This window comes from Ovis aries, chromosome 24 (assembly GCF_016772045.2).
Source record: "Ovis aries strain OAR_USU_Benz2616 breed Rambouillet chromosome 24, ARS-UI_Ramb_v3.0, whole genome shotgun sequence".
NCBI lineage: Eukaryota > Metazoa > Chordata > Mammalia > Artiodactyla > Bovidae > Ovis > Ovis aries.
The window spans coordinates 36,982,835-37,009,382 of NC_056077.1; the positions used below are offsets into that span (position 1 = coordinate 36,982,835).

Sequence of the window (26,548 nt, forward strand, 5' to 3'; positions counted from 1 at the left end):
ATTAAAAAACAGTGGAGAAAACCAGTGAAACCAAAAGTTGATGCTTTGAAAGATTTTTTTAGCTAGACTGGCCAAGAAAAAAGAGAAAATACTCAAATTGCTAGCATCGAAAATAAAAGAAGGGAGATTACAAATGACATTTTAAAAAGTACAGAGACTATAAAGAAATCTTTGTATACTCAATATCTTATAATAACCTATACTGGAGAAGGACTTGGAAAAGAATGTGTATACACAGCTGAATTACTCTGCTGTACACTTGAAACTAACATTGTAAACCAACTTTACTTCAATAAAAAAGTAATCTATGAACAACAGTATGAGGATAAATTAGATCATTTAGATAAAATGGACAGATTCTCAGAAAGACACAAACTGCAGAAAGTGATCCAAAAAGAAACAGACAATCTGATATATCTATTAAAATGGACAAAGTTTGAGTTAGTTATCAAGAAACAGCCCACAGCTTGGCGAAGAAAAGCTCAGGTAGAGGTGGTTTCAATGGTGAATACTACCAAATATTTAAAGGATTAGCCCCATTTTTAAACAAACTCTTCCAAAAAATAGAAGACATTGGAGCACTTCCAAAGTGTATGAGTTTGATACTAAAACCAGACAAAAACAGCCCAAGAAGGTACAGACCAAAATACCTTATCCCATGGAGGCACAAATCCTCAACAAAATACTAGCGAATTGAATCTAGCAACACATAGGAAGTGACACACACCATGACCAAGCGGGGTTCATCCTAGGAATGCCAAGTTGTACGATAAACCATACCAAAGAAATTAAGAAACAATGCAGTCACCTAACAGATGCATAAAAAGCATGTGACCAACCTAACACTCTCTTGTGATAAAAACACTCAACAAACTGGAACAGAAGGGAATTTCCTCAACTTGAAAGTCGTCTACGAAAAACTAAGCTAACACCATACTTAATAGTGAATGACCGAAACGTTCATCAGCTGATGAATGCGTAAACAAAGTGCAGACTGTCCATATAATGAAATACTATTTGGCGTACAAAGAAATGAAGCACTGATACGTGCTACAATTTTAGATTACTCATGATAGGTGAAAGAAGTCAGCCACAAAAGACCACATATTGTATGATTCCATCATATCCAGTGTCTAAAATAAGCAAATTTGAAGTGACAGAACATAGATTGAGAAAGTGAAAGTCGCTCAGTTGTGTCCGACTCTTTGCAACCCCATGGACTGTCCATGGAATTCTCCAAGCCATATTACTGGAGGAGGTAGCCGTTCCCTTCTCCAGAGGATCTTCCCAACCCAGGGATTGAAGCCAGGTCTCCCGCATTGCAGGCGGATTCTTTACCAGCTGAGCCACCAGGGAAGCCCAAGGGAGTGCTTAAAGCTAAGCGGGGGTGGAAGGTGATAGGTACAGGGCTTGAGAGCTGACAAAAATTGACAGTAGTGATGGTTGTATATATATCTCTGAGAGTACTAAAAACCTTTCTTTTTCAATTGTATTATAGTTGAGATACAGCACTGTATTAATTTGGGCACAGCGTAATGACTAATGACTTAACATACATGTATTTTAAAATTACCCCATAAGTTTGCTTAACATTCCTCACCTGATATAGTTACAAGCTTTTATTCCCCTTGTGATGAGAACCTTTAGGATCTACTTTCTTCAGTTCTGTCAGTTCAGTTCAGTCGCTCAGTCGTGTTCGACTCTGCGACCCCATGAATCACAGCACGCCAGGCCTCCCTGTCCATCATCAACTCCCGGAGTTCACTCAGACTCACGTCCATCGAGTCCGTGATGCCATCCAGCCATCTCATCCTCTGTCGTCCCCTTCCCCTCCTGTCCCCAATCCCTCCCAGCATCAGAATCTCTTCCAATGAGTCAACTCTTTGCATGAGGTGGCCAAAGTACTGGAATTTCAGCTTTAGCATCATTCCTTCCAAAGAAATCCCAGGGCTGATCTCCTTCAGAATGGACTGGTTGGATCTCCTTGCAGTCCAAGGGACTCTCAAGAGTCTTCTCCAACACCACAGTTCAAAAGCATCAATACTTCGGCACTCAGCCTTCTTCACAGTCCAACTCTCACATCCATACATGACCACTGGAAAAATCATAGCCTTGACTAGACCGACCTTTGTTGGCAAAGTAATGTCTCTGCTTTAGAATATGCTGTCTATGTTGGTCATAACTTTCCTTCCAAGGAGTAAGCGTCTTTTAATTTCATGGCTGCAGTCACCATCTGCAGTGATTTTGGAGCCCCCAAAAATACAGTCTGACACTGTTTCCACTGTTTCCCCATCTATTTCCCATGAAGTGATGGGACCAGATGCCATGCTCTTCGTTTTCTGAATGTTGAGCTTTAAGCCAACTTTTTCACTCTCCGCTTTCACTTTCATCAAAAGGCTTTTTAGTTCCTCTTCACTTTCTGCCATAAAGGTGGTGTCATCTGCATATCTGAGGTTATTGATATTTCTCCTGGCAATCTTGATTCCAGCTTGTGCTTCTTCCAGCCCAGGGTTTCTCATGATGTACTCTGCATATAAGTTAAATAAGCAGGGTGACAATATACAATCCTAACGTATGCCTTTTCCTATTTGGAACCAGTCTGTTATTCCATGTCCAGTTCTAACTGTTGCTTCCTGACCTGCATATAGGTTTCTCAAGAGGCAGGTCAGGTAGTCTGGTATTCCCATCTCTTTCAGAATTTTCCACAGTTTATTGTGATCCACACAGTCAATGGCTTTGGCATAGTCAATAAAGCAGAAATAGATGTTTTCTGGAACTCTCTTGCTTTTTCCATGATCCAGTGGATATTGGCAATTTGATCTCTGGTTCCTCTGCCTTTTCTAAAACCAGCTTGAACATCTGGAAGCTCATGGTTCACGTATTGCTGAAGGCTGGCTTGGAGAATTTTGAGCATTACTTTACTAGCATGTGGGATGAGTGCAATTGTGCGGTAGTTTGAACATTCTTTGGCATTGCCTTTCTTTGGGATTGGAATGAAAACTGACCTTTTCCAGTCCTGTGGCCACTGCTGAGTTTTCCAAATTTGCTGGCAAATTGAGTGCATTATTTTCACAGCATCATCTTTCAGGATTTGAAATAGCTCATCACCTCCACTAGCTTTGTTCGTAGTGATGCTTTCTAAGGTCCACTTGACTTCACATTCCAAGATGTCTGGCTCTAGGTGAGTGATCATACCATCGTGATTATCTTGGTCTTGAAGATCTTTTTTGTACAGTTCTTCTGTGTATTCTTGCCACCTCTTCTTAATATCTTCTGCTTCTGCTAGGTCCATATCATTTCTGTCCTTTCTTGAGCCCATCTTTGCATGAAATGTTCCCTTGGTATCTCTAATTTTCTTGAAGAGATCTCTAGTCTTTCCCATTCTTTTGGTTTCCTCTATTTCTTTGCATTGATCACTGAGGAAGGCTTTCTTATCTCTTGCTATTCTTTGGAACTCTGCATTCAGATGCTTATATCTTTCCTTTTCTCCTTTGCTTTTCACTTCTCTTCTTTTCACAGCTCTTTGTAAGGCCTCCCCAGACAGCCATTTTGCCTCTTTGCATTTCTTTTCCATGGGGATGGTCTTGATCCCTGTCTCCTGTACAATGTCACGAACCTCCGTCCATAGTTCATCAGGCACTCTATCTATCAGATCTAGTCCCTTAAACTTATTTCTCACTTCCGCAGTATAATCATAAGGGATTTGATTTAGGTCATACCTGAATGGTCTAGTGGTTTTCCCACTTTCTTCAATTTAAGTCTGAATTTGGCAATAAGGAGTTCATGATCTGAGCCACAGTCAGCTCCTGGTCTTGTTTTTGTTGACTGTATAGAGCTTCTCCATCTTTGGCTGCAAAGAATATAATCAATCTGATTTCGGTGTTGACCATCTGGTGATGTCCATATGTAGAGTCTTCTCTTGTGTTGTTGGGAGAGAGTGTTTGCTATGACCAGTGCATTTTCTTGGCAGAACTCTATTAGTCTTTGCCCTGCTTCATTCTGTATTCCAAGGCCAAATTTGCCTGTTAATCCAGGTGTTTCTTGACTTCCTACTTTTGCATTCCAGTCTCCTATAATGAAAAGGACATCTTTTTTGGGTGTTATTTCTAAAAGGTCTTGTAGGTTTTCATAGAACCGTTCAACTTCAGCTTCTTCAGCGTTACTGGTTGGGGCATAGACTTGGATAACTGTGAAATTGAACGGTTTGCCCTGGAAATGAACAGAGATCATTCTGTCATTTTTGAGATTACATCCAAGTACTGCATTTCGGATTCTTTTGTTGACCATGATGGCTACTCCTTTTCTTCTAAGGGATTCCTGCCCACAGTAGTAGATGTAATGGTCATCTGAGTTAAATTCACCCATTCCAGTCCATTTTAGTTTGCTGATTCCTAGAATGTCGACGCTCACTCTTGCCATCTCTTGTTTGACCACTTCCAATTTGCCTTGATTCATGGACCTGATATTCCAGGTTCCTATGCGATATTGCTCTTTACAGCATTGGACCTTGCTTCTATCACCAGTCACATCCACAACTGGGTATTGTTTTTACTTTGGCTCCATCCCTTCATTCTTTAGTAAATCACAAATATAGTAAATCACAGTAGTGTTAAGTATACTTACATTGTACATTACACTGGCAATACTTTTATGCTGTTGCTGAAAAATTGCCTCTTTTGAATACCTTTATTCAATTTCCCACCAATCCAAGCCACTCCTCTCCTAAAAACAATCTGATCTTGCTTTTATATGAGTTTGGTTTTCTTCTTCTTGTTTTTTAGTTTTGGATTTTTAAAATTAATTTATTTTTTAAAATTTTGGTTGACTGTGTTTTTGCTGCGGCCTGTGGGCTCAGTTTTCTCTGTGGCATGTGGGATCTTAGTTTTGCAACCAGTGATTGAACTCATTACCTGAATTGGAAGCAGATTCTTCACCACTGGACTACCAGGGAAGACCTAGGTTTTTGTCTTTTTTTTAAAAATTTAATTCTATATAAGCATCCACCTTTTTCTGTTTGACTTATTTCACATAACATAATACCCTCAAGGTCCTTCCACCTTGTTGCAAATGGCAGGATTTTCTTCCTCTCCTGGTTGAATAATATTCAGTTCTGTGAATACACACACACACACATAGATATAATAGTCAATGTATATACTGAATGTTGTTTATAACTTCCATGTCCATTTCATTTGTTGATGTAAAGGTAAGATGTAAAAATGAATGAATTATACATTTCACACTGGTATATTACGTGGTATGTGAATTGCATGTCACGTATGGATGTGAGAGTTGGACTGTGAAGAAGGCTGAGAGCCGAAGAAATGATGCTTTTGAACTGTGGTGTTGGAGAAGACTCTTGAGAGTCCCTTGGACTGCAAGGAGATCCAACCAGTCCATTCTGAAAATCAGCCCTGGGATTTCTTTGGAAGGAATGATGCTGAAGCTGAAACTCCAGTACTTTGGCCACCTCGTGTGAAGAGTTGACTCATTGGAAGAGACTCTGATGCTGGGAGGGATTGGGGGCAGGAGGAGAAGGGACGACAGAGGATGAGATGGCTGGATGGCATCACGGACTCAATGGACGTGAGTCTGAGTGAACTCTGGGAGTTGGTGATGGACAGGGAGGCCTGGCGTGCTGCGATTCATGGAGTTGCAAAGAGCAGCACATGACTGAGTGACTGAACTGAACTGACACCTATTATTTAAAAAAAGAAAGGTGAAGGAAGGATTGAAAGAAGGAAGGGAGGGAGGAAGGAAAGGAGGGATGAAAGAAGGAATAAAGAATAAGAAATAAAGTAGTTCACATACTTATTGAAAGAATGAATGGATCGAAGGGTCTAAATTTTAAGAGGTTCTTGCTGTATTCCACAAAGGGATCGTGTGGGTTGTTGAGGGAATCAATATTCACTCCAAATGCTGTGCCAGTGATCACATCCATGCTGTAGGCCCCAAACATGCTGAGTGGAGAGAGAGACATGTTCAGGTAAAGTCAACACCTCTTTATCCTTGTCCAACATGTGCAACAAGAAACGCATGTAAAATCTGATGCCCAGGCGGACAGAAAAAGAGCCACACTCTCTCAGAACCACCTGCTGGATCATAGAAGAGTCTCTGCTACTATCACTCACTCCTGAGGTGTGTATGACATGTGAGTGGTGCAGCTGGCCCTCCGTTAGGGAGTTGGGGACACTAAGGCAACCTAGACCCCCAGCCCCTGAATTCGGGGATCTTGTCATAGAGGGAAAAACACACACAATCAGACTGTAAGTACAGTAATGTGTTTTGACTGTGGACAATAATGAGTGTGTAAGGACTGTGTTTGAGTAAGACAAAGTGTGGAATAATCAACTTTTCCTGGGGAGTCAAGAGAGGGGACATTGACCTCGGTCTTGCTTCACCATAAAATCTGTACTCAGGGCTGATTTCCCTTTAGCGCATTACGTAACAGCAGTGCCCTGAGTTGCCAGGAACATCATCCCTCCTTGTCTTACACTCCTGGCTAAGGCTCCTGAAAGACCTGTCTTCCTCAACCCCAGTGGTCTGTGGTTGCCCTGAGGGAAGAATCATTTCTGTGAACCATAAGAACTAAAAATGTTCTGAGTTTAACAAAAATCCTTCCAAACTGATTTAGGAAATCCCATGGCTAAGTGAGCATATGTCCTCAGCTTCCCTGGGACAGTCTTCCTTTCTATCTGTTATTATAGTATAGTTTTGGTTTTTTTTAAAAATCTCAGTTTAGACAACAAAAACTATGGTTACCCCACCCATAGCCTGTACAGGGCCTTCTCTCTTTTGAGGATGAAAGAAGAACAAATAGTGATTAAGAATTAATATTTAGTATTTTCTGTAGGAAAAGTGTGAAGAGATTTAAGCTGTTTCAAGTTCAATACTGTAAATTTACTGCCCAATGCACTACCTGCCAATATATGCCAAGAGCCTTCCTCTGCCACACCCTCTACACTCAATACTTTGGGATGATAATGTTCTCCTTTCAAAACTGTTTATTTCAGTCTTCTGGAATATCCATAAAGTCATAGTTAAGAAGGTAAGCCCTTTATGGCACAAAAAAGACACTTTCTCTCCTGGCTACCCAGCTTTCTTTGATGAAACACCATTCGTTCTGGAGTGGCCCATTAGATTTGTAACACGACCTACTTGTGTCTGTTCACTAGATCGACACAGCAGGTGGAATTGGACTCCATGGTAGGCAGCGAGAAGTTCTCAGTGGAGCTCAGAGGACCAGTAGCCTCAGCCCTACTTACTCTTTCATGTTGACAGGATTGCCTTTCTCTGCTTCCTTCCTCAGGTTCCTCACCAACACATCTGCATACTGGCCAACGATGGGGAGCATCTAGACATGAAATATGTCATCACATGAAGTCAAATGTGGAGACTCAAGTCCTAGGAGGACCTGGCTTTCCTAAGCATGGAGTAGTAACTGACATTTTATAAAAATCTTAAAAATGTCTCTCTAGGGTGTAAAGATAAAAGACCAACGTCGGAAAACTCAAACTCAGCAGACTCCTCTTTGAAAAGAGACTATGACCTCACTTTCTACCTGTCCCTAGAGTCATTCCGTAAGTTTCTAGTTGAAAGTCCTCTTCTTTTCTTACCTCCTTGAGCTTTCCGCTGGTGAAGGCTGGAGACAGCAACGTCCGTATTCTCTTCCATTGTTCATCCCAAGCCAGAGAGATGGCATTTTTCATGATTCCCATTGGACCAAAAATCTAGGTCAAAAGCAAAACATATTTACCCTGTATAAGTTTTAGAAGTCTCAGCAGTTGTGGAAGATTTCTTAAATAAGGACCAATTATTCAACGAATATTTAGTGACTATCTACTTAGTAGCAGATCCTATGCTAGATGCTTAATAAATATTTATCCCAAATATCTAGGTTTCTGTGAGTGTGGAGGAAAGACATCCAGCCACTTGATGTGGTTTCCAAATTTCATATTTCAGTATCCTATTAAGTGCAAATGACCCATGTAGTATAGAAAGGGTTTTTCCAAGGGAATAGGCAGGAATAAGACCTAGTTCATCCTCCTGGTCTGTGCAGAATACAAGGGAACTAACTAGTGACAGAGAGCTGATAGCTTTGACAAACATATGTTGTCTCAGACCAGTTCTTTCTTTACATGTCTACAGCATGTGGATTCAAAACATTTCTTGATATGAGACTTTTTAAAAATAAAAATAGAATACATCAAAAATAAGGAGTCTATTTGCTATTCTGAAGAAATGTTACAATTGTACGAAAATACTTTTTTCTTCTGTTTACCCCCCAGGAATAGAAGGAAAAAGGAAAGATATAATTTTGTTTCTCAGCTTGGGACAGGCTTATCAAGCCAAATTGCTTGAGACATTTTTCCATATTCCAAATATTCTGTTTTAAAATTGAAACCTCCAACACCCATTCATGATAGAAATTTACAAACTAGGTAGGTAGAGAAGGAAACTTACACAACATGATAAAAAGCATCTACAAAAAAAAATCTTATAGCTAAAAGCACACTAATGAGGAAATCTGGAGTCATGTCACCGAGATGGCAGAGGAGACTCCAGTTTCTCTCACCCCACAAATAACAATTAGTGCTAAATAAATGAAAACAGGTCTAAGAGACCTCAGGAGTCCAGAAGCTTCAGCAACATAGCAGTGAAAAAAAATTGAGAATAACCCACAGACTGGTAAAGAAAATAGCTTCATTTTGCCTGCATCAGCCTGTCCCCCAGGCCAGACTGCTCAGTGCCAAGAGGAACCCCTCCTCAGCCTGAAACAGTTCTCCTTACTGGAAAGAGGACAGCAGGATGAGTTATTAGATTCCCTAGCCTTTCAGAACACTGAACAAATGACCTGCTTTGGATTCACCGCACCCAGAGACTGGCAAAGCTGAGACATCCAGAGACAACTAGGAGCAAAGAAAGAAGGGTAAGGGCTGTCAATGTCAACCACACAGCAGGAGTGACTGGGGTTCTCTGTATCCTGCTCTGCAAAAAACCCCAGAACCTTTACTATGAGGAAACCAACTGCCAGCACAGTCACTGAAGACCCCTGAAAATTTTGCTGCTGATCACTCCCCAAGGTTCTACATTAGCAGACTCCAATTGCCTGAGTCCTGTCTTTTCCCTCCGCCCCCAACAGAGCTGCTCCAGCCAGTGACATCCTGAGATCCAGGACCCACAGTAACACGTGAGTAGCTGCTCAGGCGCCTGGAGCCAGTCTTGACTCCTGTCACTGGCGGGCAATGCCACACGTGCGTGTAGCTCGTCCCTGCAGCTACATGAGCGCACACTGACAGCGCAGCACTCAAAGCTGCTCCTGTACCCACACTTGACCCAGTCCCAGCCACTGACCCCAGTCCTCATGTTGGGCATGTGCCTGTAGTCAGCTCACACAGAGGAGCATGCCCCCCAATTCTGGCTACCACTTTGCTGGCCCTGATCCCTCAACACTGGGCTTGGCTGTGTTGCTGAAGACCTCAACATCCCTAGAACCACCTCGGACTCTCAGTTATTGGTGTCAAATATCATGTAGTTGGTGGTGTTCTGGACCCAGGTGCCAAAGCCAATCATTTCCCCTTGGAACTGGACCCACCACGCCCCATCCTCCACACTTGGCACCCAATGCCACTAGACTGATGGCTTCAGCACACTGTGTGTCCCATCACAAGTAAAGGTCTTCCTTATCAAACTTGGTTGATTAAGCCTAGAAAGAGTAACTGCTTCTCCAAAGACATAGACACCATTGAAAGATAAGGGATCACCAAGAATCAAGGAAACACGAAACGACCAAAGGGAGATAATAACTGTCCAGTAAGTCATCCCAAAGAAGTGAACATCTACGAACTGCCTGAAAAGGAATTCAAAATAATTGTTCTAAAGAAATTCAGAGCCACAGGAAACACAACATGTGTGCTACGCGTGCTAAGTCGCTTCGGTCGTGTCTGAGTCTTTGAGACCCTATAGGCTGTAGCCTGCCAGGCTCCTCTGTTCATGGGATTCTCTAGGCAAGAATACTGGAGTGGGTTTCCAGGCTCTCTTCCAGAGGATCTTCCCAAACCAGGGATTGAACCCTTGCCTCTTATGTATTCTGTATTGGCAGGTAGGTTCTTCATCACTAGCGCCACCTGGGAAGCCCAAAGGATAACAATATACTCAAATTTTCCAAGTACAAAAATGAAGTGAGATGTTCACCAAAGAGATATTAAATTTGAAGTGTAGAAAATTTGAAACTTTATAATATAATGATAAATGAACTAAAAAATGCAACAGTTACAAAAGCAGACTCAAAGAGAAAAACAGAATAAATAAATAAAGGAATAAATTGACCTCATGAAAATAAATTTTTTGCTCTTCTAAGACCCTGATAAGAGGAAAAGACAAGCCACTCACTGTGGCTATAAATGAATAGTTAAACAGGGAACCTTGGGATTCTCAAGTGGCACAGTAGTAAAGAATCTGCCTGAAAAAAAAAAAAAAAAGATTAAAAAAAAAAAAAAAGAATCTGCCTGAGAATGCAGGAGACACAAGAGACGAGGGTTCAGTCACTGGGTCAGGAAGAACCCCTGCAGGAGGAAAGGACAACTCACTCCAGTACTTTTGCCAGGAAGATTCTATTCCACGGCCTACAGCCCATGGAGTCACAAAGAGTCAGACAGAACTGAGCATACACATACACACAGAGGGAGCATATGGGGATGGAAGGTTTCTGCACATTTACTGTGGTGGTGGTTACACAAATCTACCTCTATGATAAACTTCCATAGAGCAACACACACACAGACACCTTCTCTCGCATCAAATGAATCCACATAAAACTGATGAAATCTGCATAAGCACTGTGGATAGTATCAGTGTCGACTTCCTGCTCCGATGTACTCTAATTATGCAAGTGCTAACCACCGAGGGAAACAGGATGAAGGGAATAGAACATAGTGCCTTCCTGTATTTTTTCTCTCGACAGCATCTTGTAGACTTAAAATTATTACAGAATAAGCATTTAATAAGCAAATAAAATTTAAAGCTAAAGAAATGGATGCTTACCCTCCGGTTTGTGAAGACAGAATAACACTCTTTCACTAGTACTGTTTTGATTATATCTGGATCTGTGATAACCAACATAGGTTGTCGACCTTCATAAAACCTGTGCAAGGAAAGGAGATCTAATTAAATTTACTGATACAGATTCCCCAGCTGGAGCCACACTGTAAGTCCAGACTATCATTCTGATATTATTATAGATAATCCTTACTTCTAGAAATTGTCGTTAGAAATAACATTAGAACATTTGTTTGGTCTAAGTGTTATGTACGTGGGTATTTCCTATACTAGTCTCACTTTTCTAAGTTTAAAATATTTCAGTATTAGTGAGGAAGTTAGCTTAGTAAATAAGCCAAGAAAACTGTTTAAGAATGAAAAAACAATTAATTAGGGAGAGCCTACCCATTAATTTTTGAAGACATATCAAAAGCATGAAAAAGGCATAGGAAACTTGTAGACACATTGATCCTAACTATGTGACAATCGTCTGCAAACAGATTTGGACTGCTCCACAAGTGATAATAGGATTGTAAAAGATTTTTCTATTCTCCAAAATTTGCTTACTTTATAGTTTACTTTAAAGGAAATTATTAATTTTTAATTAATTTTAAAAAAGAAAAAATTTTCTTTCCATTACTTATATTTATTCTTCTGCATGGGTCTCATGGGCCTCAGGCTCCATGTAGATGATATCTATCAGCAGCTCGGCAGGCCCACGTTTGACCCACCTACCACACAAAGCTGAGTCCTCAGATATGACACGTCCCAATTTGGCCTGATCCCCTGACTGTCAGGATGCCTGTTCATGGGAATGGGCCACTGGCATGAGGTTTACTCTGAGTTATTTACACTATCTTCTGGCATTTTCCTTCCACTATCAATCATTTGCAATGGCTAGAACAAATTGGAACATTTTCTACAAGTCTCCTAGTCCTCCCTTGACTTCACAGATGAATTTCAAATGGTTTTGTGATCAGATGTAAAAATCGCTGAGAACCACTGCACTTTTTTCTGCCCATTTCCAAAAACCATTCTAAAACCCAGAGGGTCTAAGTGGGTGTCAAGAGCATTTAGTGCTCAAGCAGTGACAGAAGGGATTGAGGAGGCACTTAATCTGCTCTTCCACCTAACTGACCCTATTACTTGGATGATTCCCTTCTTCCCATCATGCTTTTTAAACAACACCTGGGTGGAGAAGGGCTAGTGTTTTGGGTGACCCTTTATATTCATGATGTCACTCCAGCCTTAGTATTTCTTTCACTACCAGTTACAGTTTAGATTCCTGGGCCTCACCCCAGGTCATATTGATTTGCTGTACTGATGAGGGGGCTCAAAGTCTGTATTTATAACAAGCTCTCCCAGGTGGTCCTCATTTAAATCCAAGCATGAGAAAATTTTTCTAAGGAGAGATCTGGGATCTATCATGAAAAAGTGACTCCACCCAGAGCTCACAAGCGGTAAAGGCTGAAGGGGCAGCTGGAGCTGGGCCAGTGGTGGCCCAGTGCTATATATGCTTCTCATTCAACCACATTACCGTTCGGCATCATGGCAACTCAGTAGGGCCCTATGGTTTCTGAGGACCTGATCAGAGAAGATGAAGAGGTCCAGAGAGGGAGGGCCTTCTTCAACTTGCTTTTGGCAAAGAAGCACCAATGACACCTCTCCTGCTGCTCCCACCAAACCTCCAACAGATCCTAAAGTACATCAGCCCATGTGACCCACTCTGGCTTAGATATACCCCACATCTCTTCAAAGTCAGAGAAAAATACTAGATAAAACAATAACTGCAATGCTATTGGAACGTCTTGGCTGAAAATTAAAAACGAAACAAAAAATACCCTCCATACTCGTACAGAAAAGAAAAAGATGAGAAGAGATGGTATCCCATTCATATTACCTGTAACCTCCAGCTCTTTCCCCAAGAGAACATATTAGATCCAAAATTAAAAAAAAAAAAAGATTTTGTCTTTCAATTTAAAGTGAATCCTATGGAAAAGGGTTATAAAATGCATTTATGGCATATATTAGAATGTTCTGGAATAATGCATATTATGCAATTAAAGGTAACATTAGAAAGGAAAATATAAAAGGGGAGAAGAGTGAGATACTGGACAGAAAGTGATGCTAGGAGTCTCTGGGCCTCAAAGTCTGGAGAAAAGCGATGACCTGTGATTCTGCAGACCAGATTCAGCCTATGGGCCTGGTGACATCTGGGATCCCTGGTAGAACAAACCTCCAAAAGCTTTAAAATAAATGAATTCATCCCAAGAGGCTCTGGACTGAGCCTGTCCTCCACACCACAGGGGGTGCCTCATTATAACAAGTTTATTCAATGGAAGCTTCCAGAAAACTCACCCCCACATTTTCCCATACTTTTTAAAACACTGATTGTCAAACTCTGGAATACCCTGCAAAAAGAAACAAAATTTGATTATTAATCTAAATGCATTGAAACCTACCTCTTTGGGGATAAAAATGTTTGAAACATTTACTCAGGCTTATTATTTTCTTGGGTAGTTGGAGGGAAGTTCTTACTCAGAGACGTCTCAGAGGAAATAGAGTGGATATTGGAAATAGAAATAAAAATGACTCCTGCATCTTCTCTAACTACTATAGATACTAATTGCTTAACTTGCCTGTGGATACTAAGTACTTCCTTGTCTTTGGTGAGAAAACTGAAGCTGAGGGAAAGTTAGAGTGGCCTGTACATACTTGCATCTCCTAGTTAAGCATACTTTTCATTTATCTCATGAGCCCTCTCTAGAGTTTTAGCAGAATTACAAGTTAAAGACACCAGTAACCTTTTTCATCCAGCACATTTAAATAACTCTAAGGCATGTGTGTTGAGTGAGAAAATAAGTGAATGAATGAACAGATGACAAGTGGACTCACCTTCTAGTTTTCCAGCTAACACAGAAAAGATGGGGAGAGGTCACAATTACAAAAATGACAACACCAACTAAACAACCTGCCCTGAATTGTCCCTTCTGCAACTAAAAAAAAAAAGTCACCTTCCTGTCATTAAGTTTCTGCTATGATGTTTGATGGTTTAACTATGGTAATGAAGGTCTCAGAAACATTGGGCATGGAGTACATCTACTAAGGAGTCATTGGGAAAGATAGAAAATAAATTATTGCTTTTTTAGAAGGAGACAAGTTCAAGAGTTCTTACGCAGTAATGCGACAATGAAGGCCTCTGTTTGGAGAATCAGTATCTGAGAAACAAGCCTCTTGTCTGCAGGAAAGGAAATCTGAGGCAGAGAGTAGCCTGCAACAGAGCTCTGCCCCTGGACATCTGTACATAGCTCACGACCTTCAGCTAATATCAAGGCTCAGTTAGAATTCACAATCCATGTACTACCTAGTATATTCCACTGAGTTAAACTAAATTTCAATAATTTTGTCAAGTCATATACTTTCTAGTGATTTTGTTTATGTGATTCTGTCTTTTTTTTTTAAACTCCATAATATATTTAGTGGTTAAATATCTGAAGTAACTAGACAACTACCATCTTGTCTCTGTTAAACCTACTCATGGTTCAGATATATCCCCAAAGTGCTTCCTCTGGATACACAGAGGTAAAGCAAAAAGCTCTTGTTACATTCCTCGAAATGCAGATGACATCAGGGCGAGCAAAAGTTGGGGAGAGCCAGGGAGGTAACTGCAGGAACTACCGGATAATTCAAGTATGTGCAAATTACCTGATCATGAATTTTTTTTTTTAACCATCAGAGCCACCAGAGAAGCCCCATTGAATACACAGGCTGCCTGAAAAACTGAAGTTACCAAACAGTCGAGGAGGAAGAAAAAAATGCAACCAAGAGCTTCTGCGACCATTAGGAAAGTTCTGACTCGAGTGTGTGCAGCCTAATGAGTCATGCCTGGGCACCTTGTTCAAGCCTCCCTCCTAATACAGTGAAGCCTGTGTCTTCATGGGAAACCTCACCTGGCAGGATGCAAACTCTTCGCAGTCCGCACAAGATGGAACACAGTCCTCTGCTGAATCAGCCGAAGAACCTGTCTATCCGACTGAGACAAAATCTGAGGATCCTGACAGCTAAAAAGAGAGGTGTGTGGTACACTTGGCCATGTGATAGGTGGGGCACATGATATCACTTCTCGAAAGTATAAAGCCTCAGAACTTCCTTCTGAGGAGGGACAGTGTTACCGTGAAACTCAGCTGAGGTTTGCAACCACAAGAATCAAAAGAGGGAGTTTAAACGACACATACCTTGCGGTAGGCCAGAATACTTCCAAAATAGGGCACAGGTCTTGGCCCAGGAATCCCCAGCTTCTTAAAAAGTCCATATGAATAAGTCCCATATCTATAAAGGGAAAGAGGAAGCCAGATCACAGGAATTGTGAAATAAGTCCTGGAGCTGGTCAGTCACTGACTGAGAACTGGAATCGAAAAACTAGGGAGGTAACATGTAGGTGATAATAATATTAGCAACTTCAAAAGTGATATTACTTTCACTCATCTTATTCTTGCCCACCACGACTATATAACCCATAAAAGGTAATGGCGATTAGCTAAAAGCAGCTGAAGTCTTCATGGTTCTAATCCTAGAGTGATTACTTGATAAATGTTTCCAATTTCAGTGGTCCTGAGGGGTTCAGGCTGCTATTCACTCATATTTATTTAGTAACTTGACTTTTAGATGATTTGGAGATTCTCATTTTATGTAGAAAGCAGAAATTTATGCATTTCAATAATGAGATTTTGCTTAAATTCATCCACAGTATAACTCTTACTGCAAGCCCATTGTGACATTGTTCTTAACATCTGCGTGGAGATTTTTACTCTTTTCTTTCCCTCTGTGTCCTGACCACATTTTAGGACTTAATTCGTCTTAAATCTAATCAAGTCTTAGAGAATAATAGTGTTCTTATTTCTGTAAAGTACGAACTGTGCCCTGTGGAATGGCTGTAAACAGCAGCTTCCTCAGTAGTGTAACAGCCTGGTTGCCCTAAGGGACCTTGGAGCCAGACTTTTCCAGTGGACATTTCATGACTGACATGCTGGCTTCAGTCTAAGCTCCAGACAGGTATGTATCATGTCTTTGGAAAGCCCAGGGCACAGTGGCCAGGGTCCACATTGGCCGAGTCATAGTGTCCATCCACATCAAGCTGCAGAACAATGAGCATGTGAGTGAGGCTCTCTGCAGGGCCAAATTCAAGTTCACTGGTCACCAAGAGACCCATATCTCCAAGAGGTGGGCTTTTTCCTAAGTTAACTACAGATGAATCTGAAAATTTGGTGGCGGAAAAGCAGTTCATCCAGGGTGGCTGTGAGGTCAAACACATCCCTAACCCTGGCCGTCTGGATAAATGACAGGCCCTGCACTTATCAGAGCCTTGGTGCTGTCCTCTCCTTACTCATATCCATCAATAAATCCTACTGTCTTATTAAAAAAAAAAAAGGAGAAACCTATCAAGACTTCCTTTGGCATCATGGAAATATAAGCAACTTTCAGTTACACTCAAGTCTCTCTCGTCAGGCAATTTGGTGGACATGCCCTACAGACAAAGGTGATTGACTTTCCCACCACTGAATAGAACTGTATAAGTGAAACAATGACTAAAGGATCCATTTCAGACCATTTTTACTCAAACGGTATCTGGTCCTCCAACCTGTGACACTCACCTGTAAACTTAGTGCAAGGCACATTCTTTTTTTGGGGGTTTTGTTTTGAGATGCTCAATCACAGATTACTTTGTTTACTCCTCTGTATATCAACTCTCAAAAAGCCATAAAGCCTGGTGCTTTCTATGACTGGTATACCTGAAACTCATCTTCCCGTGTCCTGTGTGGAATCTCACAACACGGGGTGTGGAATCTTGCAGGTCTTTCCAATCTGCTGTTTCTGAGAACTGGCAGAGTGGAGGAGAAGAGGGGTTGAGGGGAAAAGTTGCTGAAAATGGTTTTAATGCTCAAGTTTGCTAGGCCTCCCAGGCTAACTCTGTAGAGGCAAATTAGAAAGGTATGACTGAAAAGCGTGGTGTGTATAAATGGTCCAACATTCCCGTCCAAGCGCTTTTAGCGAAATGTGGGCCTTCCAAATTTCAGGTACTTTCCTGCAGTGAAGAAAAGAGGTATTGTGTAACACAGAATAAATAAACAGAAAATGTCCCAGAATGTTTAATTTCCTCTATGAAGTTTACCATTTAAGGTCTTACAAGTTCCAAATATTCTGTTCAAATCCACCAAATCTTATATGATAATGTGGTAATAAGTGTGATAAAGGAAACCCCGAAACTGCCTGAAGGAGACTCTGCTTGAAGACGCAGCAGGTGCCTCTTGGCCAAGCCCAGCCGGATGTTTGGATCCGTCCTCCAGGGCAGGTGGGGCGGGTATGGACACTTACTCTCAAAATGGGGTTGACGAGCTATTTCCACCCCAGTTCCTTCCTTTGCCATCACAACAAGAGCGAATCAATTTTCCTTCTGTACTTTCAATGTGTTACATAAACTCTCAAATTTATGCTGATGTTAAAGCTCTCAGAGAGGGGAGGAATAGCTGAAAGAAATGAATATAATCTCAAGGTTTCTGCCAAGTCTCCTCTCCACTAGAGATTGCTCATTTGGGGGTAGGTGGTTCTACATAGTGCAGGTTGAGGGAATTGAGTCTTGGCAGGGAGTGTCATGGGAAGGGTGCCAGGGTCCAGCCCCGGTGGATCCAGGGTGATTCAAAGGTGGGGACGGAGTTGGCGTTCTTGGAAATAACTTATTTAATTACAGATAGAGAGGGATTCGAAAATTAGCAGAGAAAAAGAGGCTGAATAACTTGATTCACAAGGAATACCAATCACCACCTACACAGGCCACAGGCATCTTTCCATTCTCCCGAAGGAGAGGAGGCACTGAGGCCCCCCTGATCCAATCTTAGAAGCCCAGGCAAAATTAGCAGGCTTGGTGAGTACCCACATTCCAGATGGAAATTCAGCCAGAAGGGGAAAGAAAGAACGACATGGGGGAACCAGTCTTTCCGGAAACTGATCCGATTTCTTTATTTTCGGGTTTGCTTATATACCTTTTGTTACACATAGGGATGAATACAGAGTCACGCAGGGGTCAGCAGTCCTACCCTTTATCAAAATCAGGTGCTTCACATAAATGTATTAAAAAAAAGGTTTTAGGGGTTTTACATCATTTTATGGCCATGAGACCTGCTGACATTTTATGACCCTTTCTTTCTGATAACCAAAAAACTTATTTTTTCCAAGGGTTATTTTTCTTAAGCCAGGCACCACCCTCCAAATAAAGTTGCATTCCTATAGGGTGAGGGTGTAGTGAGTTACAATCAAGAAAGGAATTCATTTAACCCAAGGTTAACGTGATTAATCTTAAAGGTTAATACTTATTTCTCCTATATGCTTAAAGGTTAATACTTATTTCTCCTATATGCTAGTTATATTTGTTATAAGGGCAGGGAATATGGAGATTTAGCAGCAAACATCAGCCCAACAAATGAAAATCCTTTCCCCAATGTTCCCCTTAAGATCTATTTAGTCTTAAGATAGTGATAAAGTTACATTTTTACATAGCAAGGACACAGTGATTTATAACAAAGTACAGTGATCTATTACAAAAGAGAAAATTCATTAACTCAAAAAGTGTAGTATTGCTAACCTTAAAAACTACTATATTTCCTTTTCTATATTCCAAATACATTGATTAATATATTCCCAGGTGCCTAAGGATATGGAGGCCTGGCAGCAATCATTGACTCAACAATGAGAAAAGCCCTATGCTAATTAAGACTTTCAAAATACTCCAAACTCTCTGTGCTATTTATGGTTGAGAGGTAGTAAACAATCCTTTGTGTAGTGGCAGGAGTATGGATAATCCTGTCACACAAGCTAGTCTGTCAGCAGAGAGGTTTGACCTGAGACACCCTTGTCACCCCCAGGGCAGGGAATTAGCAGCAATTATTGGCACAACAAATGAAAAACCCTTCACCAATATAATTCCTAACCAACCCACTATACTGACAATTTCCAACTTCCCAAAGGAATTTGCCTTTAGTAAGTCTAAAACATCTTGTGCCTCTCAGGTTGAGAGGCTGTAAACAATCACATGTGGCTGGAAGAACCTATATAGGCGGGCTAGATAACCTTCAGAGGAGTCCGTAAGCTGAAACACTCTTGTCATGCCCAGGAATTTTTATTGACTTGGAGCTGCAAGTTAACTCCTTCTCCGAGAGAAATGGTGATGGGGGAGAGACCCCCGTAAAGTCAGAGGTGTAGGTGAGAGCATAAAACAGACTCTGGTTTTGGGGTTAGATGCTCGGGAACAGGGGGTTTCCTGAGGCTTGATCACGCCTTTGCGTATGCCAAGCCTCCTTCCTCATGACCTTTGCCATGGGCGGAGTTCCTCACAGTGGCCCCCTGCAGAAGGGCATATAAAAAGGGGAAGAGCTGATCTGAAGGGTGATCAGTCTCCAGCTCTGGGTGACCAGGTGCCTTGTGTAAATGACATCTGGGGAGGGAAGGAAGGGAGCAGGAACCCCTTGAGTGACACAGGGGCCATTCCTTCAACACTTTGCAGCAGATACTGAACCCAGAAGGTGAAGATAAGGAGACAAATCCCAAGTTACTTTATGTCTCCAGGATCCCCAGAACTAGAGAAGGAGAGAGTATCCCACTGCACCGGGACTAGTTTCTTTAAATCTTCCCCAGGTGGATTCTGGTTGATTAGTCTGGGTCTATGAAAATTAGTAGTCTATCATCCCTGGGAACAAATAAAATCACTAAATTCTCTGTGTGAATGCTTAGTTGCTCCATTGTGGCTGAGTCTTTGTAGTTATAGAAAAGACTGTAACTGTAACTGCCAGGGCTGGGGGCGAGGGTTGGTTGGTTGCTCCTTCAACAGAACTGAGTTAAGATCCATAATAACCCCATTGGTATCTGTAGCATCCATAGCTTAAGCTACTTTTGCTCCATAAAATAATCCTCAAAACACTAAGGGGAAAGTGGGACCTCATTACCATGCAAGTCCAAGGTTGCAGAGGAGATCAGACTTGACAGTTACTCACACATAGAGGAGCACCAGGCTGGTAGCCAGGAGAACCCAGGTTTCCACGGAAAAGCTTGGGATCAGCTCCATGGCCCCTTTCCGCTGTGATTCCCTCCTCTGAGTTTCTTTTCAGCTCTGTGTACTACTCTTCACTTGCTTCCTTTCACACTCTGTGATGATTCAATGCTGCAATGAAATGTTTATGTGCTGGGAAGTGGGTGGAGCTGAAGCTTCAGCCAGTGAAGGAATACCTGGGCTCCACCTGCAGACCCCTTTCTGCCTTGATAGTTGAGAAAGCATTATGGACATTACACTTTGACCTCCCTTGTGTTCATGTTCTCTGGGAATTCAATAACAACTCAATCAGTGTTATCAGTAAGTTCAAAGGTTAGGAAAACTCAAATAAAACCATTAGCGATAAATATCCTCTAAACTCTCCTTATCTCTGTAACTGCCTGAACTTTAATACTTGAAATCATCCAAATCAACCAAATAAGCTAGGTCTATTCACCCAAATACCTTCCTCAACCTTGATACCCTTGTTTCCCTATGAGGCACCGACTCATCCTTCAAATTCCAGCTCAGAAAGAACATGGTTTTGAGACTCTGCTAACCAAGCTCCTTAAACAAGAATAACCACTTCCTCTTCTGGGCAACTGTATCCCCTGCACACAATTCTATTATGGTTCTAACATTCTCCAGAACCACTGTCGACTTGCACATCTGTTCCCCTAACGTATTGAGACCTTGGTTACAGCCTGAGTAAAGTGGCCATGGGTTCCTGGTTGGTAGCAGAGTGCTTTCTGCAGAGTGAAATGTTGGTGGACTTGAGTTGGTGTAGTGAGAGCCCTGGGCCTCTGTGTATCTGTTTCCCGTGGCTGTTTGGTGACCACACCATCTCCCAGGATCAGTAACCAAACAAGAGGAGCTGGCTGGCCTTGGCCAGCATCCTTGCACATCCAGGTGGATCCATCAGGATGCTGTCGACAAGAGGGCCCCAGAAGGAGAGGCAGGACATGGACCATGTGGTGACGGCTGCACCAATGGCATCGATTCAGGGTCTTCAGTGTACAGCAGTTACACAGATTCCTGACCAAAGAATGATCCCCTCTCTCTGGAAAGGCCACAAGTCCAAGATCAATGGGTATGAGGAGAGTGAAGTGGAGGAAGCCGCCAATGACCAAGTGGACCTCCAACCTCCTTATCCACCAGGGATGCGGCATATAGACGCACAGGAGTCCACAAAGATGACATGATGGTTTTCTACAGGGCAAAGGGGGTGGTCAGAGCAGTTGCTTACCTTTCATTGATTAGATTGAAAATTATTAACGGGAAGCAAAGAGTTAGTAAGGAGGAGGGCTAGAGTAGAGGTCAGTGGCATCTGTGACCCCACCCATTCTAATGGGAGGAACAATAGGACTGGGGGTCTGAAATATACACTGGTCCATTGTCTTCACTCTGATCAAATCCTGTATCTCTTTGGCCTGAGAAGCTCTGAATCATATGAAAAATAAAACTTCAAACGTTCTTAAAACTCAATGGAAACAAAGAACATTTCACCTGTGTTTGCACACTTCCTTCTCCCTTCATCTTTTCTCATTTTCAGTCCTTCTGGAGAAAGTGATATTCAACTTTCACTGATACTTTACATCCTTCTGGCCTGAAAGTCCCCAGGCTGCCCAACACTGGCCTGAGTGGGTGGATGTCTCACTGGTGAATTGCAGTAAGTCCCACCTCTGGCACCTGCCCTTTGGATTTCCATGGGACCTTGTCATGCAGCATGATGTTTCTACCATCATAGCTTATCAACTTTTGGTTTAGACTTTTTCCCGGAGGCCCCTATTAAAATCCGTAGCTACCACTGGAAATACAATCAATACCTGAATATATCTATTCATTCATTCATTGATGCAAGGCTAATTTGTGAATGTCAGATGCAGGTATTGTGCTGGACTGTGGGCCAGAAACCTTTATAGTCCCCTCCCTTGGGGGAAGCCTCCCAGAGGAGGAAGTGAGACACACAAGCAGCCTCAGTATGGGGCATACCTTTGGAATCTCGGATAACGGAGCCCTACAGACAGGTAGCAAAGGAGAGAAGTGGATGCAAGCTTAGTACCAACAAAAGATAGACATGGGAAGCCGGAAGATGATCCCCAGGAAAGGTAGGGTCAAAAGTCCCAGGAATTCTGATACATTACTTCCTTCTTCTGGCGCCTTTTTTGGGCCTGTTAAATAGGGTCAAGACTTAATCTCCAGTTTACACATGTAGAAACTGAGGCCTGGAGACTGCAAGTGGTTTCCACAAAACTTCCAAACAAAATATGTTGTAAAGACACTAATGTAGAGAAAGATTGGCAGGTCTACTGCTGCTCAAAAACGCCAGTATTCAAGGCTTGCTGTTTCATGATGAGGGTCACCATGTGTAATAGTGAGACCCCAGGCTGCAGCAGAAATTGGTTAAGGTTCTGGCTCCTACCTCCATGACTACCCCTGCCCAGGTGCTCCCCAATGGGTCTTGAGAACCAGGGACTCCATCTCATTGCAGCAAGGACAGGACAGGTGCAGGCCATGAGGATCCACCTCTCCATGCCCTCGACTGAGAGGTACACAAACATGGCACGTTGGGGTGTCAATTAAGTACTGACCACTTAACTGACTCAATGAAGCTAAAAGCCTTTCTTATTCTTCTGGAAACAAAATCATTGTGGAACCTATATGCCTTCATCTTCCCCGAAACACATTCTCAGTTACAGTGACTTTTCTCACTAACCCAAATAGGACCATATGCTGCTCTGTTTACCTCAGGGCCTGGTCCAGCTGATTGGAGTCTATCCCAGTGGTGACAGGCTAGTTATTGTTGAGGACTGAAATTTAGGCAGTGTCATGTTCTAATTCCTTGGACAGCAAGGAGATCAAACCAGCTAATCCTAAAGGAAATCAACCCTGAATGTTCATTGGAAGGTCTGATGCTGAAGCTGAAGCTCCAGTTCTTTGGCAATCTGATACAAAGAGCCAACTCACTGGCAAAGATCCTGATGCTGGGAAATATTGAAGGCAAAAGGAGAAGGGGGCGGCAGAGGTTGAGATGGTTGGATGACATCATTGACTCAATGGACATGAGTTTGAGCAGACTTTGGAAGACAGGGAGGGATAGGGAAGCCTGGCGTGCTGCAGTCCATGGAGTCGCAAAGAGTCAGACATGACTGAGGGACAACAACAGTGTTCTAATCAATGCAAATGACCTTGATCCGCAAGGGGGAGTAACACAGGGCATACTTGTGCCCCTTCATTCCACAGCAAGGAACACCTAACTTTAAAATTCTCATATACTAAGATTGTTAAGGAAGAGACATGTGCCTGAAGAACATGCCACACTTCATGGTAATCTATTCATACCTATTAAGTTAATTGCTGCCAAGAATGGTGTGGATCACAATAAACTGTGGAAAATTCTGAAAGAGATGGGAATACCAGACCACCTGACCTGCCTCTTGAGAAACCTGTATGCAGGTCAGGAAGCAACAGTTAGAACTGGACATGGAACAACAGACTGGTTCCAAATAGGAAAAGGAGTACGTCAAGGCTGTATATTGTCACCCTGCTTATTTAACTTATATGCAGAGTACATCATGAAAAACACTGGGCTGGAAGAAGCACAAGCTGGAATCAAGATTGCCGGAAGAAATATCAATAACCTCAGATATGCAGATGACACCACTCTTATGGCAGAAAGTCTTCAGGAACTAAAAAGCCTCTTGATGAAAGTGAAAGAGGAGAGTGAAAAAGTTGGCTTAAAGCTCAACATTCAAAAAAAAAAAAAAAAAGCTCAACATTCAGAAAACTAAGATCATGGCATCCGGTCCCATCACTTCATGGGAAATAGATAGGGAAAAAGTGGAAACAGTGTCAGACTTTTTATTTTTTGGGGCTCCAAAATCACTGCAGATGGTGATTGCAGCCATGAAATTGAAAGACACTTACTCCTTGGAAGGAAAGTTGTGACCAACCTCGATGGCATATTCAAAAGCAGAGACATTACTTTGCCAACAAAGGTCCATCTAGTCAAGGCTATGGTTTTCCAGTGGTCATGTATGGATGTGAGAGTTGGACTGTGAAGAAAGCTGAGTGCCAAAGAATTGATGCTTTTGAACTGTGGTGTTGGAGAAGACTCTTGAGAGTCTCTTGGACTGCAAGGAGATCCAACCAGTCCATTCTAAAGGAGATCAGTCCTGGGTGTTCTTTGGAAGGACTGATGCTCAAGCTGAAACTCCAATACTTTGGCCACCTCATGAGAAGAGTTGACTCATTGGAAAAGACTCTGATGCTGAGAGGGATTGGGGGCAGGAGGGGAAGGGGACGACAGAGGATGAGATGGCTGAATGGCATCACTGACTCGATGGACATGAGTTTGGGTGAACTCTGGGAGTTGGTGATGGACAGGGAGGCCTGGCGTGCAGCAGTTCATGGGGTTGTAAAGAGTCGGACATGAGTGAGCGACTGAACTGACTGACTGAAGAACTGTGGGCTTCCCTGGTAGCTAAGCTGGTAAAGAATCCACCTGAAATGCAGGAGATGCCAGTTCAATCCTGGGTTGGGAAGATCCCCTGAAGAAGGGAATGGCTACCCACTCCAGTATTCTGGCCTGGATAATTCCAAAGACTATAGAGTCCATGGGGTCGCAAAGAGTTGGACACAACTTAGCGACTTTCACTTTCTTTCCCTTTCAAGAACTGTGAATAACATTAGTTCAAATATCACAAGCAATAGGCTAGTTCCTAGGAAAACATAACTGATCAAAATCAATCCGAGAACAATAGAAAGTTAAATAGTAAAAAAATAAAATAATAAAATAAAATTACATGGAAGTCAAGATCTACCCCAAAGGAAACTTCACATCCAGCGAGTTTTACAGTAACTTTCAAGGAACACATGTGCTTTAACTTGCTTTCCCATAAAAGGGAAGCCTGAGATATAGACTTTTGTGCTACTACCTTATGACAAATTTGATCCAGGGGTGGAGGGTGAAGGAAAATAGGAACAAAGCAAGGAAGAAGAGTCTATACAATTCATTAACCAACCTGGCCAACACTTGAGATCAAAGGCAATCAACTTTTTGATCAACAGACCATTTTCTGAGAGGCCATATGACCACTATCTACAGAGCAGCCCATCCAAGGGAAGGAAGGGAGAAGAGGGTATCCACTGGTTTTCCTTTCCCTTTGGGAAAATTTTCCTCCCACAGGGAAGTAATTCTCTAAAACTTCTGTATTACAGATGAATTGCTACGTTGAGAGGCACAGTCAGGCTTCCCTGCACAAACTCAGTTGGAATTCATGCAAAGATGGTCCCTGCAGTTGTTGCAAGAACAGAGACCAGAGCAGGCACACTACCTGTCTACAATGTTTAGCAGATTATCCCCAAATATAACCCCTTGAGACAATGAGCATTTGCCATGTCACAGCTCCTTGGGTTGGAGGCCAGGTGTGGCTACACTGGGAACCTCTGGCTCAAGCTCTCATGATGTTACAGTCCTGCCATCAGGCAGGCTGGGATGAGTCTCATCCAAAGTCTCAACCGGGGAAGGCCCTACTTTCAGGTCCTCCAGGTGGTCTCACAGAGTTCAGATCCTCAGTTCAAGGACTCAGTTCCTTGCTGACTGTGGCCCAGCAGCCCCCTCAGATCTTGGCCACTGGGGGCTCTCCACAGGACAGCTCAAAACATGGCAGCCATTTTCCCCAGAGTGAGGGAGCAAGAGGGGGTGCCCGAGATGGAAGTCACAGTCTTTTTATATCCTAATCCCAGGAGTGGCATCCCGTCTCTTTGGCCATATTCTATTTATTAGAAGCAACTCACCAGTGAGTTGCTCACTGTGAGTTGCTCACCAGTGAGTTGTCCCAGCCTCACCAGTGAGAGGGGGTTAAACAGGTATATAACTACTACAAAGGCGCTTACCTAGGTGGGGTGCTCTATGCATGCAGACACCTCCAAAGGCATCAGGAGGATGGGAAAGGCGGAGATAAGTGGGATCTGGAGCCACTGTAGGGATGGGTGGGCTTCCCAGCGGAGGTGACACTGCTTGCAGTACCAGGGACAGAGCAGAGTTTGCCTAAGAGGAGAAGCAGAGAGGGTATTCAGGCTGTGAGAATGGTCCATCTTGTCATCATTACCATTGCTGAGTGTGTTTGTCATTTCTTGGTTGCAAAGCACAATGTCTAAATCAACCAATTTTTATTACTGCTAATCAGATCACAGGCCAAGTTAGAGATCCTGTAATTCTAGGGCCAAAGTTCCACCCTGGACAGCTCAGCAGGGAGCTGAAGGATGTGCAGGATGTCTGGGAAAAGTGACAGGGCTTTCTGGCATGACAGTGACCTGTCTTGAATTTGTTAGGGTACAGTCCTGAGATTAAAAATGTTTACCAAGGTGACACTGACTCGGCATAAATCAACCATTCGGGGCCATTTCGCACATTCACAGTGTCGTGCCACC

At 42.5% G+C, this 26,548-nt stretch overlaps 1 protein-coding gene and 1 pseudogene across 5 annotated transcripts in view; one reads left to right on the plus strand and one right to left on the minus strand.

Moving 5' to 3' along the window:
* Nucleotides 1-20,233, minus strand: part of LOC101110727 (cytochrome P450 3A28) — a 32,672-nt gene extending 12,439 nt beyond the window's left edge. Inside the window, exons 1-8 of one of the 5 annotated variants that reach the window (XM_060405684.1) lie at nt 20,031-20,233; nt 16,827-16,915; nt 15,273-15,366; nt 13,396-13,448; nt 11,044-11,143; nt 7,617-7,730; nt 7,266-7,354; nt 5,812-5,960 (exon numbers count right to left, since the gene is read on the minus strand). In XM_060405684.1, the coding sequence (XP_060261667.1) occupies nt 5,812-5,960; nt 7,266-7,354; nt 7,617-7,730; nt 11,044-11,143; nt 13,396-13,448; nt 15,273-15,366; nt 16,827-16,915; nt 20,031-20,033 (691 nt within the window). In that variant the 5' untranslated portion in view covers nt 20,034-20,233. Of the gene's footprint in view, nt 1-5,811; nt 5,961-7,265; nt 7,355-7,616; nt 7,731-11,043; nt 11,144-13,395; nt 13,449-14,987; nt 15,073-15,272; nt 15,367-16,826; nt 17,120-20,030 lie in introns of those variants that run through there. The other 4 variants (XM_060405683.1, XM_012104567.5, XM_042240249.2 and 1 more) reach the window with 4 other exon arrangements.
* Nucleotides 15,934-16,033, plus strand: LOC114110699 (small nucleolar RNA SNORA70; annotated as a pseudogene).
* Nucleotides 20,234-26,548: the final 6,315 nt, after the last annotated feature.